Consider the following 20,502-nt stretch of genomic DNA (forward strand, 5'->3'; position numbering starts at 1 on the left):
AGAATCAATGGAAGTCGTTTTCTAAGCTTATTTGAAGCTTTTATTTTATGTTCTAGAATAGAACAACTAATCAACTAAGGCTGCGTTCCCGTGAGCACTTCTGATATGGAGCTATGTCTGGTCATGTTGGAATGGGTTTCATGAAGGTCAGATAAACCTGCACTATGTCCACCCAGTCTCTTGTGGTTTGAGTCGTAGCTACGGGCGGAAAACGGACCCCTGGTTCTGGACCCCTCGTTCTAGAGGATCCAATGCCTCCAGGGGTTTGCATTAGTTTCATAACCAAACCTCAGCCTTTAACAGTTCAGATCAATGCCACTTTAACATCGCTCAGTACAACTATTCACCCCCAAAACAAAATGCTGAAAGCACCGAACAAGAATATTTAAATTGTAGCTGATTATGTCATAAAAAACAATAACATTATAGACAAAAGTAACATATCTAATACTTTTTGGTAAATGAGGTATAAGCAGAATAACCATGTCCGGGGTCTCAAAGTGTACAACAGGGTTTTATAACATATAGGTCTGTACATCATGAAGAATCCCAAATAAAGTAAGTCAATAAAAGTAAATACCAGTTGACCAGGGGAGTACTGGACTATGAGACCGGAGGACTAGTGGACCTAGGGGGACCGGGAGTAACCGTTTGAGAAGAATTCCCTGGATGGATTCCCTGGTGGTTCTCTGGTTCTATTGTTGAGGAACTTTCTAGGTCCGATTTTTTTTAATGGAGTAAATGGTTGCAGTAGAAAAAGTGAGATAGTGCAGGTTTAAATCCCTAAAGGTCACAGAGCGTCACCAACATGTGAGTCAGAGCAAAGAGTTCATCTTGTGTCTCCAGCGTGGTACTTCACCAGCGGTCTCAAGGGGACTTGGGTCTGGGAGGTTGGGGGACACAGTCAAAGGGAAGAGCTCTTTGAAGATCAGTGAGCTTTCAGCAACACGCGATAATGGAACTAATACTTCCACTCTAGGTTCAATTCAAATGAGTCATAGTGCCTGCGGATGTTAATACCGTTTTTATGTCATTTTCTCAGCTTAGTGCTTTTGGAAAAGGTTCTATAGAACGTCTGGAGACTAATGACAGATGCTCAATGTCATGTCAGGACTCACGGAAAACTAGTGTTGAACCAAGCGCATGAAGAACGGACTTGAGTCCTAGAACAGCTCCAGCCAGCTACATTGGCCTCTCCCTGTGCATCGCTCCACTTTAACTATATGCTGATCCTGTTTTGGGCCGCGCGCCAAATAGAGGCTGAATAATGCATCTGTTTAAAAATAGCAGTAAAGAAAATGATAATTACAAGATAGAATACTAGTTGGTATTTGGCACCTGTCTATTTCAGATTGCATTCATTTACTTTGTGTTCCTGTGTCTCATTGCTGTGTAGCATATAACTTTACACATATGCATATAAGTATATACATATATGTATATATGTGTAATGGTTTTGTGTGCTTTGTGCTGCTAAGACGGGGAACAATGTGCACCACTAGTGGGGTGGCCGGGACACGCTGAGGTCAAAGGATGCAGGTAAAGGTGTTCTTTAGTGCAGGTCACATGACCTTAGTGCTACAGGGAACGCTAAGCACACTTATGGTTTGAACAGGGCTTTGCTCTGGAATAGGTGGCATCTTTAAATACGAGAAAGTACAAAACATTTCACTATATATTCATTCTGTACTCTTTGTAAAATATTTGATGTATTCAAATTGTACAATATATTATATATGATCAGTTTTAATTGTGTAAAATGTACAGTATTTGCCGAGTATAAAAGCTCTGTTTTGACAGCTACAGTGTGATCTATTTGCAATAGTTTGCTACAGTTTAACTTTTAAGTGCTTATCAGATCATGACCATTTTTGCGATAAAATATGTACAAAAAGTATTCTACAAATGTGTCCCTGTCCTCACTACCATTGCTAAACCTTCTGCACAAGGTACCCACAGCAGAAAGGTACACAGTGATTATTTTCCCAACGCTCAAAAGGTTTTTGCGTTGGTTTCAACTACGTCCAGATTCTCATGCTGAAGTAAGAGATTTTCTTTTGGCACTAATGTAATCTAGGTAGCACTGTGTTGGCTCAGACACCCGCTAGAAGCTCCTCGCTCCACCCTCGAGCTGATCGTGTTTCCTCCCCCCACAATGTTTCCATCTCCTTAGAGGAGGGAGCTCCTCCTCTTCACTCCTTGAAGTTGGGGGTCATCGACGTTCCTTTGTAGAAGACGTTCCGGGCGTTATCCGGGCTGTTCGCCCTCTCCGGGATCAGGATGATGTTGTTCGCTTTCCTGCGCAGGGTGGAGTCCCGGCTGGAGCAGGCCGAGGGGGTGTCGGAGGTCGGCTCCCCACCGCCTCCTCCACCTCCGCCTCCTCCGTCGCCGGGCGTGACCCGGATGGTGGAGAGGCAGTGTGGGTTGGGCCGCTGCTCCGCCTGGCTCCCGGCGCTCTGGGTGTGCACCGTCACCAGGGGGGGCGGGCTCATGGCGACCCCGTGTTCGGCCCGCCTCCTGTCCATGGAGCCGTCCCGGGGCGGCTCGGAGCCCTCCGAGTCTCTGTTGAGGTCGTTGAGCTCAAAGGACTGCCTCAGGCTCTCTACACCCCCGGGACCACCCGGACCCCCGAGACCGGGACCCCCAGGACCTGGCCCTCCGGGACCGGGACCCCCGGTGCCGTGGTCCAGGGACCGCCACTTCCAGGAGCCGTCGGTGGAGGGGGGCTGGATCACCGGTCGGCCGCTCTCCGGGTGGGCCTCCACCCTGACGATGGCGCCCGTGCTTCCGGAGACGCTCCCCGGGGTGCTGCCCAGCGAGCCGTGCCCGCTCATGCTAACCCCGCTCATGCTAACCCCGCTCATGCTAACCCCGGTCATGCTGACGGCGTCCTGATCCAGAAGGGCCCTGTAGCGGGCGGCCGCCTGGCAGCCCCCCCCCGTGACGCTGCCCTCGTCCAGGCTCTTGGAGTGGGTCTGCAGCAGGCCCTGCTGCTTGGACATGGCGATGACCTGCATGATCCGCGGGGGCGGGCCCCCGGGCCCGTTGGTGCTCGTCCTGCAGGCCTCGGCCGCCATCTGCCAGTTGGCGTGCGCCGCGCTGTGCGCCGCCGCCGGGTCATCGCCGCTCCGCGGGGATGAGTGGTGGTAGTTCTCCAGGGCCTCCTCGGGGATGTGCACCAGCTGCGAGGAGCCGGGCCGGGCCTGCATGGCCACGCGGGCCCCCCCGGTGATGCCGCTGCAGTTGCCGGGCAGCGTGGTGCTGGTGCCGGGGGCCAGCTTGGCCATGTACTGGTGCAGGGAGCTGCCGCCGTCGAAGCCCCCGTTCGGCCCCCCTACCGCGGCCCCCGAGGGCAGCTCCATGCTGCCGTGGTGGTGGGGCGGTGGGGCGCCCCCGCCCCCCGGGGAGCAGGTGTCCCCGGGGACCTGCAGGGTGACCTTGCGGCTCTTCCACTGGGACAGCAGCTGCTTGGAGCGGCTGGAGTCCAGGGAGGCGTGGTGCAGCGTGGCGGCGTGGCGGCGGGCCGCCTCCTCGTAGGCGGCGATGGCCTGGGGCGTGTGGACGCGTGGCAGCGTCTGGCTGAAGGTCATGTAGGCGCCGCGGTCCAGGGGCCCGCAGGAGGACATGAGGTCGCCCTCGGCGCCGCGCCCGGCCTCGGCCAGCCTCTGCTGCTGCTGGAGGCTGCGGTGAAGCAGGCCCTCGGAGTGGGACGTGGGGAGGCCCGCCTCCGCCGCCAGGCTGGCCTTCATCTGCAGGTGGTGCAGCACCGCCTCCTGGCTGATGTGGGGCAGGGAGCAGGGGGCCCGCGGGGCCAGCTGCACGGGGGGGCCCGGACGGGGGCCGCCCGCCTCCTCGCTCGGCTGGAAGTTCCCCACCGCAAACAGGCCCTGGAGACGAGAGGAGAAGCATCCAACATGCGTTTGATTATCATACATTACTAAACCTTGTGATCCATAGTGAGTGAGTATAGAGTAGGACGTGAGTAAAGAGTATAGAGTAGGACGTGAGTAAAGAGTAGGACGCGATGTGACTCCACCACTGATGAAGCCGTCAGTAGAAGGTGTAGCGAGATGTAGTAGAGGGTAGGAGGTGTAGCCGCTCTAGGAGGTGTAGCGAGATGTAGTAGAAGGTAGGAGGTGTAGCCGCTCTAGGAGGTGTAGCGAGATGTAGTAGAAGGTAGGAGGTGTAGCCGCTCTAGGAGGTGTAGCGAGATGTAGTAGAAGGTAGGATGTGTAACGGCTCCAGGCCCCACCAGGTACACGGCGATGGCTCCGCCCAGCAGGAAGCCGAGGTAGACGTCGATGGCGTGGTTCTTGTACTGGATGATCCGGGTCAGGCCGCAGATGATGCCACACATGATGAAGGAGAAGACCAGCAGAGGCTTGAGCAGCTTGGACGAGTCGGTCAGCGTGCTGTTAAAGTACATCTGGCAGAGAGCATAGAGCTGTTAAAGATATGAGGACGGATAGCACCGAGCTGCTAACATCTAAGGGACAGACAGCATTGAGATTTTATAGACATGAGGACAGACAAGATATTAGGGCTGTCAAAATGAGCGCGGTAATAACGCGTTAACGATGGGAACTCTGGTTGGATATTTGATAAGATCTTTGTTCATATCATATAAAAAACAGGCACATTTATGAAATTAGAAGAGTGTGGAAAGGTCTCCCTGATCGGAACAGATCCAACAAGCGGCATTGAAAGCACAAGTGTGACTGAACCGTATCATGGTCACAAATCATGTTCAAATCAAGATGCTTATATGTGGCTTAGGGTAAGCCTCGCCAAAGCGGTCATCAGAGATCCATGTTAAAGAAAAGGTCCAAATTGTCTGTGAAGTTCAAAAGCATTCGAAATGAACTAATCATCAAACAGAAGCAATAGCTTATTTCCTACATCCCCCATCATTGCCGTGTCAATTGCGAGTCTACTGGGAGCACTTGGGGGATCCCGGGGAGCAGGGGGTCAGAACCAGTACTCACCGAGACGTAGACGGCGGCGAAGGAGGCCAGAGTGGCGTGCTGGGATGGGAAGGACTTTCTGGAGGGCGAGAGGGAACCAGAACAGAATGAGTCTGCGTTCAGCGTGTTGCATCATTGATGATCGGGGGTTCTGTGTTCTACTACTGTCACTTGATGCCAGATGATTGGGCAGACAGAGGGTGTCGTAACGGACCCCATCTTCATCACTTCAAAGATGGATTACTTAACATGAGGCACAGTGGAAGTGAGCCTTGAATCCAGTTTTCATAGCGCTCCCTCCAAATGACCTACTTAAGACGCATGCTACCTCGATTCACGGGGGCGCACTGCGCATGTGAGCGTTGGTTATATATGCATGATTGTGTGGGCGTATTTTTGTGCATTTGATATATATGTGTGTGTGTGTGTGTGTGTGTGTTTGTTTGTGTCCAGTGTGTGTGTGTGTGTGTGTGTGTGTGTGTGTGTGTGTGTGTGTGTGTGTGTGTGTGCGTTTGTGTACATGACAACATGTGCGTAGCCTGGTGTGTGACAGCTACACACTCAATGTTTTGGGAAAGCTCTTAGTATTGTACATCTGGAGTCATGAAACTTTGATAACAGCTGAGGACCTCACTGCAGTGCTGCTGTGGTGAGGTGGCACATGACTGCTGCAGCTAGGGGGTTTACAGCGCCCCTAGGGGTCTGGAACCACGGACAACCACCGCCTCTCTGGGCTCATGGCATCAATATACTTATATACAGTATATTATAATGATGACCTTTATGCACGTACTTTGACCTTTATGCACGTACTTTTCATTCATTTCACTCACTTGTTCAATCACACACACACACACACACACACACACACACACGCACACACACACACACACACACACACACACACACACACACACTCTGAAATACATAAGTTGGCATTTAAAGACCATGTGTACTCTACATTACTGTCAAGACCCATCGGAAATCATAAAATAAGTCCATAATAATTATTAAAACATTATTACTTTTATATCATTATATGCACTTATATTGGACTGCCGATTAGCATGAGATTATTCACATTGTTCTCTGATTCACGCCTCGTTAATGAATGCATGACTTTACCCTCCACCCTGTCTCACCTGCCCTGCAGGATGGCGGCCATGTTGGTGCCGGAGCAGATGTCGGCCATGACGAAGGGGTTCTGCTCGCAGGACACGCTGAGCGCCGTGTAGTTGGGCTTACACACCGTCAGGAAGTAGGGCGCCGGGTAGCCCGTCATCAGCTGCAGCACGTCGGTGATCAGCGCCGTGGCACACAGGCCGAACGCCAAGACCCCTGGGGAGAGGAGCGGGGGGGTCAGGAGGTCATGACCCCTGGGGAGAGGAGCGGGGGACAGGGGGTCATGACCCCTGGGGAGAGGAGCAGGAGGTCATGACCCCTGGGGAGAGGAGCAGGGGGGTCAAGAGGTCATGACCCCTGGGGAGAGGAGCAGGGGGGTCAGGAGGTCATGACCCCTGGGGAGAGGAGCGGGGGGGTCAGGAGGTCATGAAGAGGACCACTCTTGCGTCCTGACCTACCCACGAAGCGGACCACCCGGCGGATGAAGGAGTTGAAGTTGCATCCGGCGGCGTTGATGTTGGCCTCGCCCCCGACGCCGCTCTTCCTCCGAGAGAAGCAGCAGAACAGGAAGCCCTCTCCTAGCATGATCTGTCACAGGACACACACTCAGACAGCAGGACAGGAAGCCCTCTCCTAGCACGACCTATCAGCAGGAAACAACCAAACCTGTTAAAAATCAGACCCCTAAACTCTGGAGTAGAGGGGAGAGGGTGTGTATCGGCTTGAGACATGATGGCTCGGAAAATGTACATTCAATCAGAAAGTACCGTCCATTTGTCACTGGCAACAGATGCCTCGTTCTTCCTTGAGAAAGACAGTCTATATTAAGGGTTAAGGTCCCTCAAAGCTGCAGTAAGTTTCAGTGAATCTAGGAGAGGCTGTCCCTTTGTATCTCAGTCTGTCCCCGTCCAGCCTCTCTCCTCTCACTACTCAGAGAAATATGCAGCTCTGATGTATGGATGCATCAGAGTTGGCTCCATACCTCCCGATTAACTGAGGAGGACGGAGGGGGAGGGGACAGTGAGGAGAGCCAGCCGGCTCCTTTGGAGATGTTTGGCCAGAGTGAAACCTCAATGTGAAGAAGCCTCACATGATTAACAGTAATTCTACTCGTCAAGTAAATCTACTTGGCGAAGTAACAGTGCTCAGATGTTTCCCCGGTGCATTCATTTAGTTCTCCTAATAGTTGACGCAAACCTTGGTGGGGGGGGGGGGGGGCGGGGGGGGGAGGCTGATCTCTGGGAGGACAGGAGAGGCGTGTCTCTAGATGTTTGGAGGCACAGTGCAGCCGTGCAGCACCCTGACCTTGGTGTAATGAGGCAGAAGACGGGCTATTTGTGGGTGAAACTGTCGACTGATTCTATATGATTAGCAGGCGGGGGCAGACCGGGAGTCGACCCCGGGTACAGGTTCCATGCTATGCTGGATGTGGAAGCACACAGCAATGTGACAGCAGTTTCAAGTAAATATAATGCTGTACCTTTAAGACAAACTCGAGTGGAGCTTGAGCTGAATTAAAACACCTCCATTACCATACTCAGTAATATGATGATGCCCTTCTCCTTACACCTCCTCCTTGCTTTTCATCACCGTCACGGGATTAATTTCGTCCTCACACGTGTGTGTGTGCGTTCGTGCGTGCCTGCGTGCCTGCTTGTTTGCACTCTACTCGTAGCCTGTTCTCGCTCTCATATTGTCAGTTAACTTCACCTACAAAGATTAAGTGTCTTATCTGCAATCCAGCAGGGAATCTGATGAAGACAATAACAACACAGATTCACCCCTTGTGATAGCAGCCAGTGAACAAACTGTTTGCCAAATACTTTTCTTATTGACCTACATTTTGAAACCGTTGAAAATATTCATCAGAACCGAATAAACATTGAGGCAATTACCATTGCAAAGATCATTCCTACCCTGCCCAGCTACTTTTGAAATATGAATCATTCATTTACCATACCAGTAACTAACTACCGACCTAATATACTACCGACATAACCGTAATATACCAGTAAGTAACTAAAATCCTGTGTTATACCAGTAACTACAGACCTGTATTATACCAGTAAGTAACTACAGACCTGTATTATACCAGTAATGACAGACCTGTATTATACCAGTGACTAGACCTGTATTATACCATTAACTACAGACCTTTGTTATACCAGTAACTACAGACCTGTGTTATACCAGTAACTACAGACCTGTAATATACCAGTAACTACAGACCTGTGTTGTACCAGTAAATACAGACCTGTATTATACCAGTAAGTAACTACAGACCGTTATTAAACCAGTAACTACAGACCTGTAATATACCAGTAACTACAGACCTGTGTTATATCAGTAACCACAGACCTGTAATATACCAGTAAATATAGCCCTGATTTATATCTGTAAGTAACGACGGACCTGTGTTATACCAGTAAGTAACTACAGACCTGTGTTATACCAGTAACTACATACCTGTGTTATAACCGTAACTGCGGACCTGTAATAAACCAGTAACTACAGACCTGTAATATACCAGTAACTAAAGACCTGTGTTATACCAGTAACTACAGACCTGTAACATACCAGTAACGACAGACCTGTGTTATACCAGACCTGTAATATACCAGTAACTACAGACCTGTAATATACCAGTAACTCCAGACCTGTGTTATACCAGTAACTACAGACCTGTGTTATACCAGTAACAACAGACCTGTAATATACCAGTAACTACAGACCTGTGTTATACCAGACCTGTAATTTACCAGTAGCTACAGACCTGTGATATACCAGTAACTATAGAATTGTAATATACCAGTAACTATAGACCTGTAATATACCAGTAACTACAGACCTGTATTATACCAGTAACTACAGACCTGTGTTATACCAGACCTGTAATATACCAGTAACTATAGACCTGTAATATACCAGTAACTACAGACCTGTGTTATACCAGTAACTACAGACCTGTGTTATACCAGTAAGTAACTACAGACCTGTGTTATACCAGTAACTACAGACCTGTGTTATACCAGTAAGTAACTACAGACCTGTACTCAAGTATGTGGGCTCTATGATTACCAGGTTCTCTCTCCTGGGACCAGGTTCTAACAACTGGGACCGGATGCTATCTCCTTGCACCAGGTTCTATCCATGGACCAGATTCTATTCTGGGACCAGGTTCTCCCTCCTGGGTCCCCTCACTAAAGGGAGGGCCTCTGAAGACCTACCGTGATGGCGGGGCCCGCGAAGGCCAGGCTGAGCAGCATCAGCAGGGGGACCACCTCGTGGGTCGGCTCCACGAACGGGAGACTCAGGCTGCGGTCGTGGCAGGTGAAGCCGGACTTGACCGGTTTGAACACGTCCGTCCACTCCAGGAAGTAGAGGCTGACCACCGAGGACACCAGGATGGGCAGCTGAGGGGGAGGGGGAGAGAAGGAGGGAGAGAGGGAGAGGGGGGGAGAGAGATTATTTCAAGGGTTAGGGTAAGTGCTACCAATCTTGGAGCGGTCTGGGGAGGTGACAGATTGCAAACAACTGAATAAATAGAAGCGACAGTGTCCCCTATAACGGTACGGTTCAGTGGAGACGCTAATTTGATTTTGTGACAAAAGATGAAGGTTTGGGAGATATTAATTATTTATTTGTTTATTGCGTGCAGGCACATGTGTGTGTTTTGTGTGTGCGTGCGTGTTTATGTGTGTGCGTGTTTGTTTGCGTGTGTGGGTGTGTGTTAATGTGTGTGTTATTATGTGTGTGTGTGTGTGTGTGTGCGTGTTTATGTTTGCGTGTGTGGGTGCGTGTTAACGTGTGTGTGCGTGTTAATGGATTGATGCGGAAATAATTGCCCTCATAAATATGAAGCGCTCCCACTAATAAGAGCCTCAAACTAGTCTGGCATCGAACCTGCGCCCGCCCTGATCCCTCCATCCAAACCAGGGGAGATGCATGGAAATGCTGCACAGGGCAGGTCGTAAACACAGGCGCTCGTAAAAACACGGCCCAGTGGAATATCACCGGCACGGAGTGGAGCTAATAACGCCTGGAACGGCGCTGGGTCCAACACATAAACCAGTATTAAAACTCTTTATGGTGGGGTCTCGGAGAGGAACACTCTTTACGGTGTTGGGGGCGGGGGGGGCTCGGAGAGGAAGACTCTTTATGGTCTCGGAGAGGAAGACTCTTTATATTGGGGGGGGGGGGGGTGGTCTCAGAGAGGAAGACTCTTTATGGTCTCAGAGAGGAAGACTCTTTGCATTGGGGGGGGGGGGGGGCCGTCTCAGAGAGGAACACTCTTTACGGTCTCAGAGAGGAAGGCTCTTTATGGTCTCAGAGAGGAAGACTCTTTACATTGGGGGGGGCGTCTCAGAGAGGAACACTCTTTACAGTCTAAGAGAGGAAGACTCTTTACGGTCTCAGAGAGGAAGACTCTTTACATTGGGGGGGGGCGTCTCAGAGAGGAACACTCTTTATTGTCTCAGAGAGGAAGACTCTTTACATTGGGGGGGGAGGGTCTCAGAGAGGAACACTCTTTATGGTCTCAGAGAGGAAGACTCTTTGCATTGGGGGGGGGCGTCTCAGAGAGGATCACTCTTTGCATTGGGGGGGGGAGTCTCAGAGAGGAAGACTCTTTGGAGAAAGATAAGGTCTGTTGGGTCAGGCGTTCATTCGTACACGTACACACGCATCAGGAAAGTCTGGAAGCGTCGACATCTTATCTTTTTTGGAGATTGGTATTTAGCCATGCCCCGATTCACCTGAAGCTTAAATCGCGTGTCACAGACTCTCTATAATGTAGCACAATAAGGCCCTGATTGTAGATGTAGCCGCGGCAACAGGGCTGCTAGTGCATGTTAATTGGGGGCTCTGTGATGAAGCAGCCAACGCCCAGCGGAGCGGAACACTGAGGCTCTCTTCATGTCAGCCTCGCGCAGAGGCCTGCTGTGAGCCGGAACAGACACACACACACACACACACACACACACACAGACACACACGCACACACATACACAAACACACAGGCACACACACACACACACACACACACACACACACACACACACAGAGAAACACATACAGACACACACACAGAGACACGCACAGAGACACACACACACAGAGACACACATACACACACAGAGACACACACAGACACACACAGACATACACTCCTGAAAACAGAACATCCTCTTTCCGAGTAAGTGGAGCTCTCTCCTTCCCTCCCTTTCCCTTCCTCTGCTATTTCTGGGCTGATTTCTTTCATGTGTTGCTTGTTTCCTTCAGCCCTTTCTTTCAATATTTATATATTGAATGTATTCCATATCTTTGCTGCACACACACAGTGCAACACAGATACAGAGAACTAAAGAAGGCACCCTGGTTATACTGCTTGTAATACTGCCAACGTGAAGCACTTGGAAATGGATATGAAGAGGAATATAATGTTCAGACACACCCAGCACACATCGGCCATAATATGCTAACCCCTCCACTCAACCGATGAACACTCACCTCCCCACATGTACGGGAATGTGTGGTCTGAACAATAAACCCTCCACTCAACCCATAACTAGAACCCATCCATCCAAACAGCCAAACCCAACATGGGAAGCATTGAAGGCACCACAGAAACAGTAAAGGTAGTCAGCCACCCTCACAGTAACAGGTAACAGACCTGGAGTCAGCTCCCCTCACAGTAACAGGTAACAGACCTGGAGTCAGCTCCCCTCACAGAAACAGGTATCAGACCTGGATTCAGCCCCCCTCACAGTAACAGGTAACAGACCTGGAGTCAGCCCCCCTCACAGTAACAGGTAACAGACCTGGAGTCAGCCCCCCTCACAGTAACAGGTAACAGAGCTGGAGTCAGCCCCCCTCACAGTAACAGGTAACAGACCTGGAGTCAGCCCCCCTCACAGTAACAGGTACAGACCTGGAGTCAGCCCCCCTCACAGTAACAGGTAACAGACCTGGAGTCAGCTCCCCTCACAGAAACAGGTAACAGACCTGGATTCAGCCCCCCTCACAGTAACAGGTAACAGACCTGGAGTCAGCCCCCCTCACAGTAACAGGTAACAGAGCTGGAGTCAGCCCCCCTCACAGTAACAGGTAACAGACCTGGAGTCAGCCCCCCTCACAGTAACAGGTACAGACCTGGAGTCAGCCCCCCTCACAGTAACAGGTAACAGACCTGGAGTCAGCCCCCCTCACATAAACAGACCTGGAATCAGCCCCCCTCACAGCAACAGGTAACAGACCTGGAGTCAGCCCCCCTCACAGTAACAGGTAACAGACCTGGAGTCAGCCCCCCTCACAGTAACATGTATCGAACCTGGAGTCAGCCCCCCTCACAGAAACAGACCTGGAATCAGCCCCCCTCACAGTAACAGGTATAGACCTGGAGTCAGCCCCCCTCACAGAAACAGGTAACAGACCTGGATTCAGCCCCCCTCACAGAAACAGGTAACAGACCTGGATTCAGCCCCCCTCACAGTAACAGGTAACAGACCTGGAGTCAGCCCCCCTCACAGAAACAGACCTGGAGTCAGCCCCCCTCACAGTGACAGGTAACAGATATGGAGTCAGCCCCCCTCACAGAAACAGGTATCAGACCTGGATTCAGCCCCCCTCACAGTAACAGGTAACAGACCTGGAGTCAGCCCCCCTCACAGAAACAGACCTGGAATCAGCCCCCCTCACAGTAACAGACCTGGAATCAGCCCCCCTCACAGTAACAGGTATAGACCTGGAGTCAGCCCCCCTCACAGAAACAGGTATCAGACCTGGAGAGAGCACCCCTCACAGAGACAGGTATTAGAGCTGAAGTCAGCCCCCCTCACTGAGACAGACCTGGAGTCAGCTCCCCTAACAGACAGGTAACAGACCTGGAGTCAGCTCCCCTAACAGACAGGTATCAGAGCTGGAGTCAGCTCCCCTAACAGACAGGTAACAGACCTGGAGTCAGCCCCCCTCACAGAGACAGGTACCAGAGCTGGAGTCAGCTCCCCTCACAGAGACAGAGCTGGAGTCAGCCCCCTCACAGAGACAGAGCTGGAGTCAGCCCCCTCACAGCAGAAGCGTCCCAGAGACCGCCGCTGCTCTACAGAGAGGGAGGAGCGGTCGTCAGTGAGTTGAGCTTTCAGGTGATAGTAAGCCAATCAGAACCCAAGACTTCCAATCAGCACGCAGACCTCCAGCCTGGTGGGCCCAGCGTGGGTCAGTGGAGGGGCGTGACACAGAGCCAGGCCAGGGATGAAGATCCACCTCTCAGCTCGTCTTATGGAGCCTTGACCTTCTTCCTCCACTCCTCCTCTCCCTCTCTTACACTTCAAGTAACCATCACTACCTCCCCTCCTTCGTCCCTTCAGTGTTCGGCCTTATGGTCTCTGGTCTTCTTCCTTTTCAAAGAGCCCTGAAATACCAAACTATATCATAAATCATCTATACATCATTCTATATCATCGCCACCCCCACTTTAACTATTTTCTCTCTCTCTCTCTCTCTCTCTCTCTCTCAGCTAGCCTCCCTCTTTCTCTCTCTTTCAGCTAGCACCTCTCTCTCTCTCTCTCTCTCTCTCTTTGAGCTAGCACCTCACTCTCTCTCTCCATCTCGCTCTTCAGCTACCCTCACTCTGTCTCTATCTCTCTCTCCCTCTCTTTCAGCTAGCATCTCCCTCTCTTTCTTTTCGCTAGCACCTCACCCCCTCTACCTCTCTCTCTATCTTCAGCTATCCTTGCTCTCACTCTCTCTTTCAGCTAGCAGCTCTCTCTTTGAGCTATCCCCTCTCTCTCTCTCTCTCTCTCTCTCTCTCTCTCTCTCTCTCTCTCTCTCTCTCTCTCTCTCTTTCTCTCTCTCCCTCTCTTTCTTTTAGCTAGCAGCTCTCCCTCTCTCTCTCTTTCTCTCTCTCTCTCTATATATATATATCTCTTTCAGCTAGCCTCTCTTTCTCTCTCTCCTTCCCACTGGCAGTAGAAGTGACGCTCAGACGAGGCGCGCTGCTCGTTCACCTAGCCGCGCTGGCGGAGCTAAGCTACTAATGTAGGTCAGTGGTGCCAGAGGGGCACTCGCTCGCTCGCTCCGTTCGCTCTCTCGCTCTCCTTCGCCTTGCTGCCGAGCGCGCCCTCCGCCGCGCTCGCTGTGTACTCTTGGGGGTTGGCGCTGCGTTCACACGGACCACGTCAAAGCGCTACGGCTTATTGTGTGCACTGGACGCTAATTCATCCGGACTGAGGCTGCGTCGGAAAGTGTCCTTAGGTAACGCGTCGGTTAGTATGCGTTGGAAGGGTTTCTAAGCCTTTGTGCTTTTAAGGGCATTATTTGTCTTTGCATCCCATTGAGTGGCCATTTAACGTGACACATTTATAAACTCAAATGAACGTCAATGAAAAGTGTTGAGTCCACCTGTGATTGACAGGCGAGAAGGATTCCCACGAAACCGTTGAGGGAAGAAATGCCCTGATTGGTCAGAAATGCACCGGGAGCGTTCTGAACCTAGAACACATGTTTCCCTTTGCATTTGACACACTTATTCCATTTGTTACAAATTACCCTTAAATGATAGCTCTTATTTCTTTCCTAGGCCTACAGCACCTTTAAGTCCTTTTAGAGGCACTTTTATTTACAAATAAAAACCTAATAACAAAAATAAGCGGGGAATGTTTCTTCTGATTAGGATGTAGATACAGATATTGATCCTCCTTCTCCCATAACACATTTGAGTCTACATTCATTTAGTCTCATCATATACACTATGCTATATGATCACCAATGGCCCTCTTCAGCACAGCCTGAGACGCCACTGCTCTAAATACACTCCGAGCTCTCCACACCTTCCATCCACCTTCTCTCTCAGCCTGCCAACAGCAGCTGCTTCTTCTGGCTCTTTCTTCTGCGTCTCGTTTCAATACATGATCCTCCACGGAGACCCAGCCCCCCTCCCATCTTCTGCCTGGGCACACACTGCTTCCTCTCCCCGCTCTGAAGATGAGTTCTGATCAAAGGGTCTGAGGACGAGGGGGGGGGACACTGGAGGGAGGGGGGGGGGGGGGGAGGGAGTGAGGAAGAGATCTTTTTACTAATGCATGCTAAGCTCCTTTACATTCGCCAGTCAGGGTTGGAAGTTGGATGCATGGGAAGGAACCCTGTGCACAGAATGCTTCAGCAGCGACTCAGCGGACGGTAGATGAACTGGTTTACGCCAGGGGTCAGCAACCTTTTCAACATGCGGTGCCAGTTTGACATTTTCTCGTTAACTAGTGTGCCTTAAGCAACGATATATTAAAAAATTAAGCTGAAATATGACACAGCGACGAAAAACAGAGGAAGACCTGGAATTGTACTATTTCCATATAGTCCACAATCATGCGTCAACATTTTAAATGTTTTTTTGGTTGTTATATTTGCAACATGGGCTTACAAATTATACTTACATATCAGAAACATTCAGAAACTCATTCAAAAACATATTTGCACTGTGAGAAATGTAAAAAACGAGAATATATGAGAATGTTGGAGCATCCACATCAATATCTTTAAGAAATGTACAGCCTTGCAAAACTATGTGAAGGCAATGCATACAGGCCACTTGCAACAATATTGTAAATATTTTCTTCTCTATTACTCACAACATAGGTTTAGAAACTATTAATTGATCCCATTTCAGAACACAGCTTTCTGTAACTAATTTAAACATATTTGCACTGGGAGGAAATGCCCAAAACAGAATAAAGTGGAAAAAAAAAAAATGCTAGCAATGATTATGCTGCCCCATTGTGCTGTGAAATTTTTTAATAATAATTTAAAAAATATAAATATATATATATTTTTTTTCAAGTGTGCCAATGATTATGCTGCCCCGTGCCAGTGGTGGCACGCGTGCCTAGGGTTGCCGACCCCTGGTTTACGCCATGGATCCCTGAACAAAATGATGCTACTGGTGGATGGGCCGAGGCCATGGGTGGATAGATATTGTGCTCTAGACTGCTAGCTAACAGTGTCTGAGGAGTGAATCTGAACTTGAAAGACGGAAGCTACAGTAGGTCACATGGATATTTCAGGAGATTGGTGGTCGCGCTCTGAAACGTGAAAGGCACCGGGAGGTATGTGACCCAGGGAAGGTGTGAAGAGCTTCTCCATAAATGTTTTGTCTGTTCTGTGATGCTCCGCTGCGCAGCACCCTGAGATGCTGGTGGGCCCTCCTGTGGTGATGCTAATCTCTTGTTCGCGCTGGTTCTGGATAAGGGTTGCTCAGCCCTCTGAATGCTACGATTTGTTCCACTTGAGAGGCGAACAAAGCAGCCCAAGGCCTGCCGAGCTCCCGTGTTCTGCGCACGCGTTTTGTCCCCAGACCAGGACTACGGCAGCTGCTGGCGTTACCCAAACTCATCTGGAACACGTACAACACGTGCTTCAATCCGGCGGGAACCTTTGCCAAATGACCTGCGTTTCACTGGGGTGTCCTTCTGACTATCTGATCAGTTCGAGTTTTCATAGTTTGCTTTTTTATTTTACAAAAACATAGCAATATATAAAGCACATATGTGTTAACATCCACCTTAGTTCAAACTGTTAACAGTATAACGACTGTTAACAGTCTATGTGGGAAGAGGAGTATGGGTGTAACTGTTCATCATCAACAGCGGTTAATCAATTATAATTTTGCCCTCCTTCCTCGCAGTATTTAGGTTGCTTGTCATCAGGATAAAATGGATCATTTTTCCAAGCAAGCCACACATAACTCAATGAACATGTTGCTACTTCTATCCTGCCCGGTGGGTTCAGTGGAGACCCCCCTCTCACTGCAGTGAGCCACGTCCTGGATTGTGGGCGGGCACGAGGGGGTAAGGTGTGGTGGGGACTTCACCACAGGACCTGACAGTGTCCTACTGTCGCCCTGGAAGGTACCCATGTACCAGACCCGGAGTACAACCTCAGCAGCTACCGCTAGCCCTACAGTCGTAGCTTAAGTTATGATAATGTCCTGGAAGACTAAAGGGAATATAACAAGCAATTCCAACAAAATTGCCAGCGTGCTAAGTTTAGCTTTTAGTAACCAAAGACTCGGATCAAAGCCCGCAGTCAGCGCTTCTTAAGGTAATGTTGCTGTTCTGACATCCTACTGGGTATCATCAGGGCTCCACTCAAACCACACCACAGGCTAGAGAGGCCAATGGTGTGGTTTGAGTGTTTGGCCTCTCTCTGAAGACAGCGTTTCACCGTGTTAGCGTTTATGCACCTCTTGAACAAGCCAACAAAGACACAACAGAATGACTGCATCTTGGAGCTTCAGTAAACCTATTAGTCCTTATGTTATTCAATGTGCTATTTGTTTGGTCCTGCCTGAATATCAGGTTTATGGTGTGGAAATACATTATGGGAGCAAGCCAGCTTTCATACTGTAATGGGAGGATTATGGACACCAGATTAGATGGATTGATTTATTTGAGATGATTCGCTGGCCGGCCTCCAGGTGTTTCTAGGAGAGATCCTCCTCTCTTCAACCTAAAGACCAGAAGGTTGGTTAATAGATACTAAACAAATAGACTCAACTCATGTATTACTACCGGGAAACAAAAATACTAAATACTTTATTGAGGTTGATTGTTTAGTTGAGTTTAGATCGTTTGAGTCAAGGGAGTGTGTTTTAAGATGATCTGGTATAAAAAAAACACCTGAATCAGCAAAGAGGTTGTTAACTTCAGTAGTCCCTGGCTGTGCTCTTAAAAAGGCTTCCTAAAATACATTACAGCTAATTAGAACAGGACATGTAGTTGAACCTTGGAAAAGGTCACAGAGTTGTTAAAAACAGTGAGGAAAAATTCACACATAGAAAGAAAATTCAAACAAACATACATAAAGCCAAACACATGCAGACATCATATCATATGAATCATCCCTCGTCTCTACAGAAGAAGGGTTTAGTGGTCTGATGGGAGTAATATTATACTCAGAACCTCTGACAGACCAGACCAGACTGGTCTGACATGACATGTAAACCATGATTCCCTTGATGTAGAACTCATCAGAACTGATTGAGGTCTGAGTTCATGCAGATCATTCTTCAGAGAATCCAGAGGAGGAATGGATCCTGGACCAGGGCAGAGCTCTGAACCCTCCATTGTTGACCGTGATACCGAATGACATCCATTCAGAGTGCATACATGGTGCATGATGTGTCCCCCACTGGCACAAGTTACTGGGTTAACTGGAGCATGACGAGCAAACCAACCAGCAGCTCTCATTACGACAAGTTCACTGCCTCCCCTTCTCAACGAGAAGGTCCACCATCACCGCTTTCAGACCTAACTCTCCAGCTATCATTCAGCTATGTTAAGAACATCATCAATATGAGTAGGCCTAACACAGATGCTATAAATAGAGTTCTCTGTAGGCCTACTTAACCACCCCAGTGGAGACAAATATTTGTTGATGATCATCATCCTCCAGTCTTCTCATAGTCAACACCCCCTCAACAGCTAAGTCACAGCTCGCTGCCTCAGTGCAGCCTACGGCCTACGGCCTACATTAGAGTCCCTAGTCTGTCGGCGTCATGCACAGGGAACACGGTAGGCCATAGCTTCACGTGTTTCACATTATGTTACGTTAATTACGCAACATTGTCAGCAAGATGCAGCCTAAATTAACGTTATAGGCTACATCACACAACAGTGCAATGGCATCGGTGTGACAATAGATAAGAATATCCTACACCAGTAGGAGGTAGCCAAAAGTAAGAGGTATAACAGCAACAGTAGGCCTACACTAGTAAGAGATATAACAGCACTAGGTAAGAGGTATAACAGCAGCAGTAGGCCTACACTAGTATGAGATGTAACAGCAGTAGGCCTACATTAGTAAGAGATATAACAGCAGCAGTAGGCCTACATTAGTAAGAGATATAACAGCAGCAGTAGGCATACACCAGCGGTATAAAAGCCGTAGGCCTACACTAGTAAGAGATTTAACAGCAGCAGTAGGCCTACCCTAGAGGTATAACAGCAGCAGTAGGCATATACCAGCGGTAAAAAACCCGTAGGCCTACACTAGTAAGAGATATAACAGCAGCAGTAGGCCTACACTAGAGGTATAACAGCAGCAGTAGGCTACACCAGAGGTATAACAGCAGCATTAGGCTTACGGAGCCATCACGCACCTCCACAAAGTAGAAGCAGGGCAGCAGGCTGACGCTGTCCTTGGTGCCGGTCGCTTTCTCCCGGGCAGACATGGTCCCGCTCGGTCCCGCTCGGCTCCGGTCGGGTGAGACCCGGAGGAACAGACGTCCTGGGCTGGAGTGACGCGCCTGTCGACCGCTCTCCTCCCGCGCTTCACCGCCGCGCCGCTCCGCCGCCTGGGATCATAGGCGCGCGGCAACACCGCTCGCTCCACTCGAGGTGGACCGCCACAAGCTCGAGCTCCACGCCGCTTCGGACGGGAAACACAACCAAAACAACTAAACAACACAGCAACACAACAGAACTACTGCAGCGCGACGAGGAGAGGCGCGGGTCCGCTGCGTGAGGAGAGGAGGACGGGATGCCCTGATGGGGTCTGGGATGGAGACGACGTAGTAACCATCTGACGGAGCCCCAGTGCGCAGGCGCATCACTGCTGTCATACGGGATCTCCCCGATAGTGATATAATATATAATATAATAAATTAATATAATGTAATATATATATATATATATATATATATATATATATATATATATATATATATATATATATATATATATATATATATATATCATATACTATATATTTAATATAACTATATATAATAGCTTAATATATAATATAAGTATAACTATATAAATACAAATATATTAAAACTATATATTATATAATATGTGTGTGTGTGTGTGTGTGTGTGTGTGTGTGTGTGTGTGTGTGTGTGTGTGTGTGTGTGTGTGTGTGTGTGTGTGTGTGCGTGTGTGTGTGTGTGTGTGTGTGTGTGTCTGTGCCTCAGAATATTGACCTCGATCGCGCATGCTCCCTGGCGGCGACGCTTACACCCAGCGACAGTTCCTGGAAACAGCCGAAGATCCGTAAAAGTAAATTAAACCATCTTGACATCGGCGATATTGCTGCTGGAGAGATGATCTAGAAGCCTACTCCCAGAAGCCTACCACCAGCTGAGCAGGTGCGTGTTCTTGACTGGTGGTTCTTTATCACGCAGACACCAGCGCCGATGCTGTTGAATTGACGAGTCGTTAAGTCCCTGAGCTGTCCCAGGTAGGACCCCCCTCAGGTAGGACCCCCACCTCGCCTCTCACCCTCACAGCAGGACGTCGCTGCTCGCTGCACCTGTCCAACACACTCGACCGTTTGACGATCATTTGAAACGCTGCAATGCATCACTCAGCAGCACTGCTTCTGGAAGGAGTTCCGAATTCGTGACTCTGAGGGACAGTTTAAGACA

General features: G+C 49.5%; 1 protein-coding gene across 1 annotated transcript; it reads right to left on the reverse strand.

Annotated features, from left to right (window-relative positions):
- Positions 1 to 2,192: 2,192 nt before the first annotated feature.
- plppr4b (phospholipid phosphatase related 4b) lies at positions 2,193 to 19,305 on the reverse strand (the record flags this gene model as incomplete). The annotated part of the gene is made up of 7 exons (XM_079754383.1): positions 2,193 to 3,887; positions 4,253 to 4,426; positions 4,986 to 5,043; positions 6,107 to 6,302; positions 6,545 to 6,674; positions 9,314 to 9,499; positions 19,234 to 19,305. 7 exons carry the CDS (start codon positions 19,303 to 19,305, stop codon positions 2,193 to 2,195), a joined length of 2,511 nt encoding a protein of 836 aa, XP_079610509.1.
- Between the last annotated feature and the right edge of the window lie 1,197 nt (positions 19,306 to 20,502).

The sequence above is a fragment of the Pollachius pollachius genome (assembly GCF_949987615.1).
Source record: "Pollachius pollachius genome assembly, chromosome: 17".
Taxonomy (NCBI): domain Eukaryota; kingdom Metazoa; phylum Chordata; class Actinopteri; order Gadiformes; family Gadidae; genus Pollachius; species Pollachius pollachius.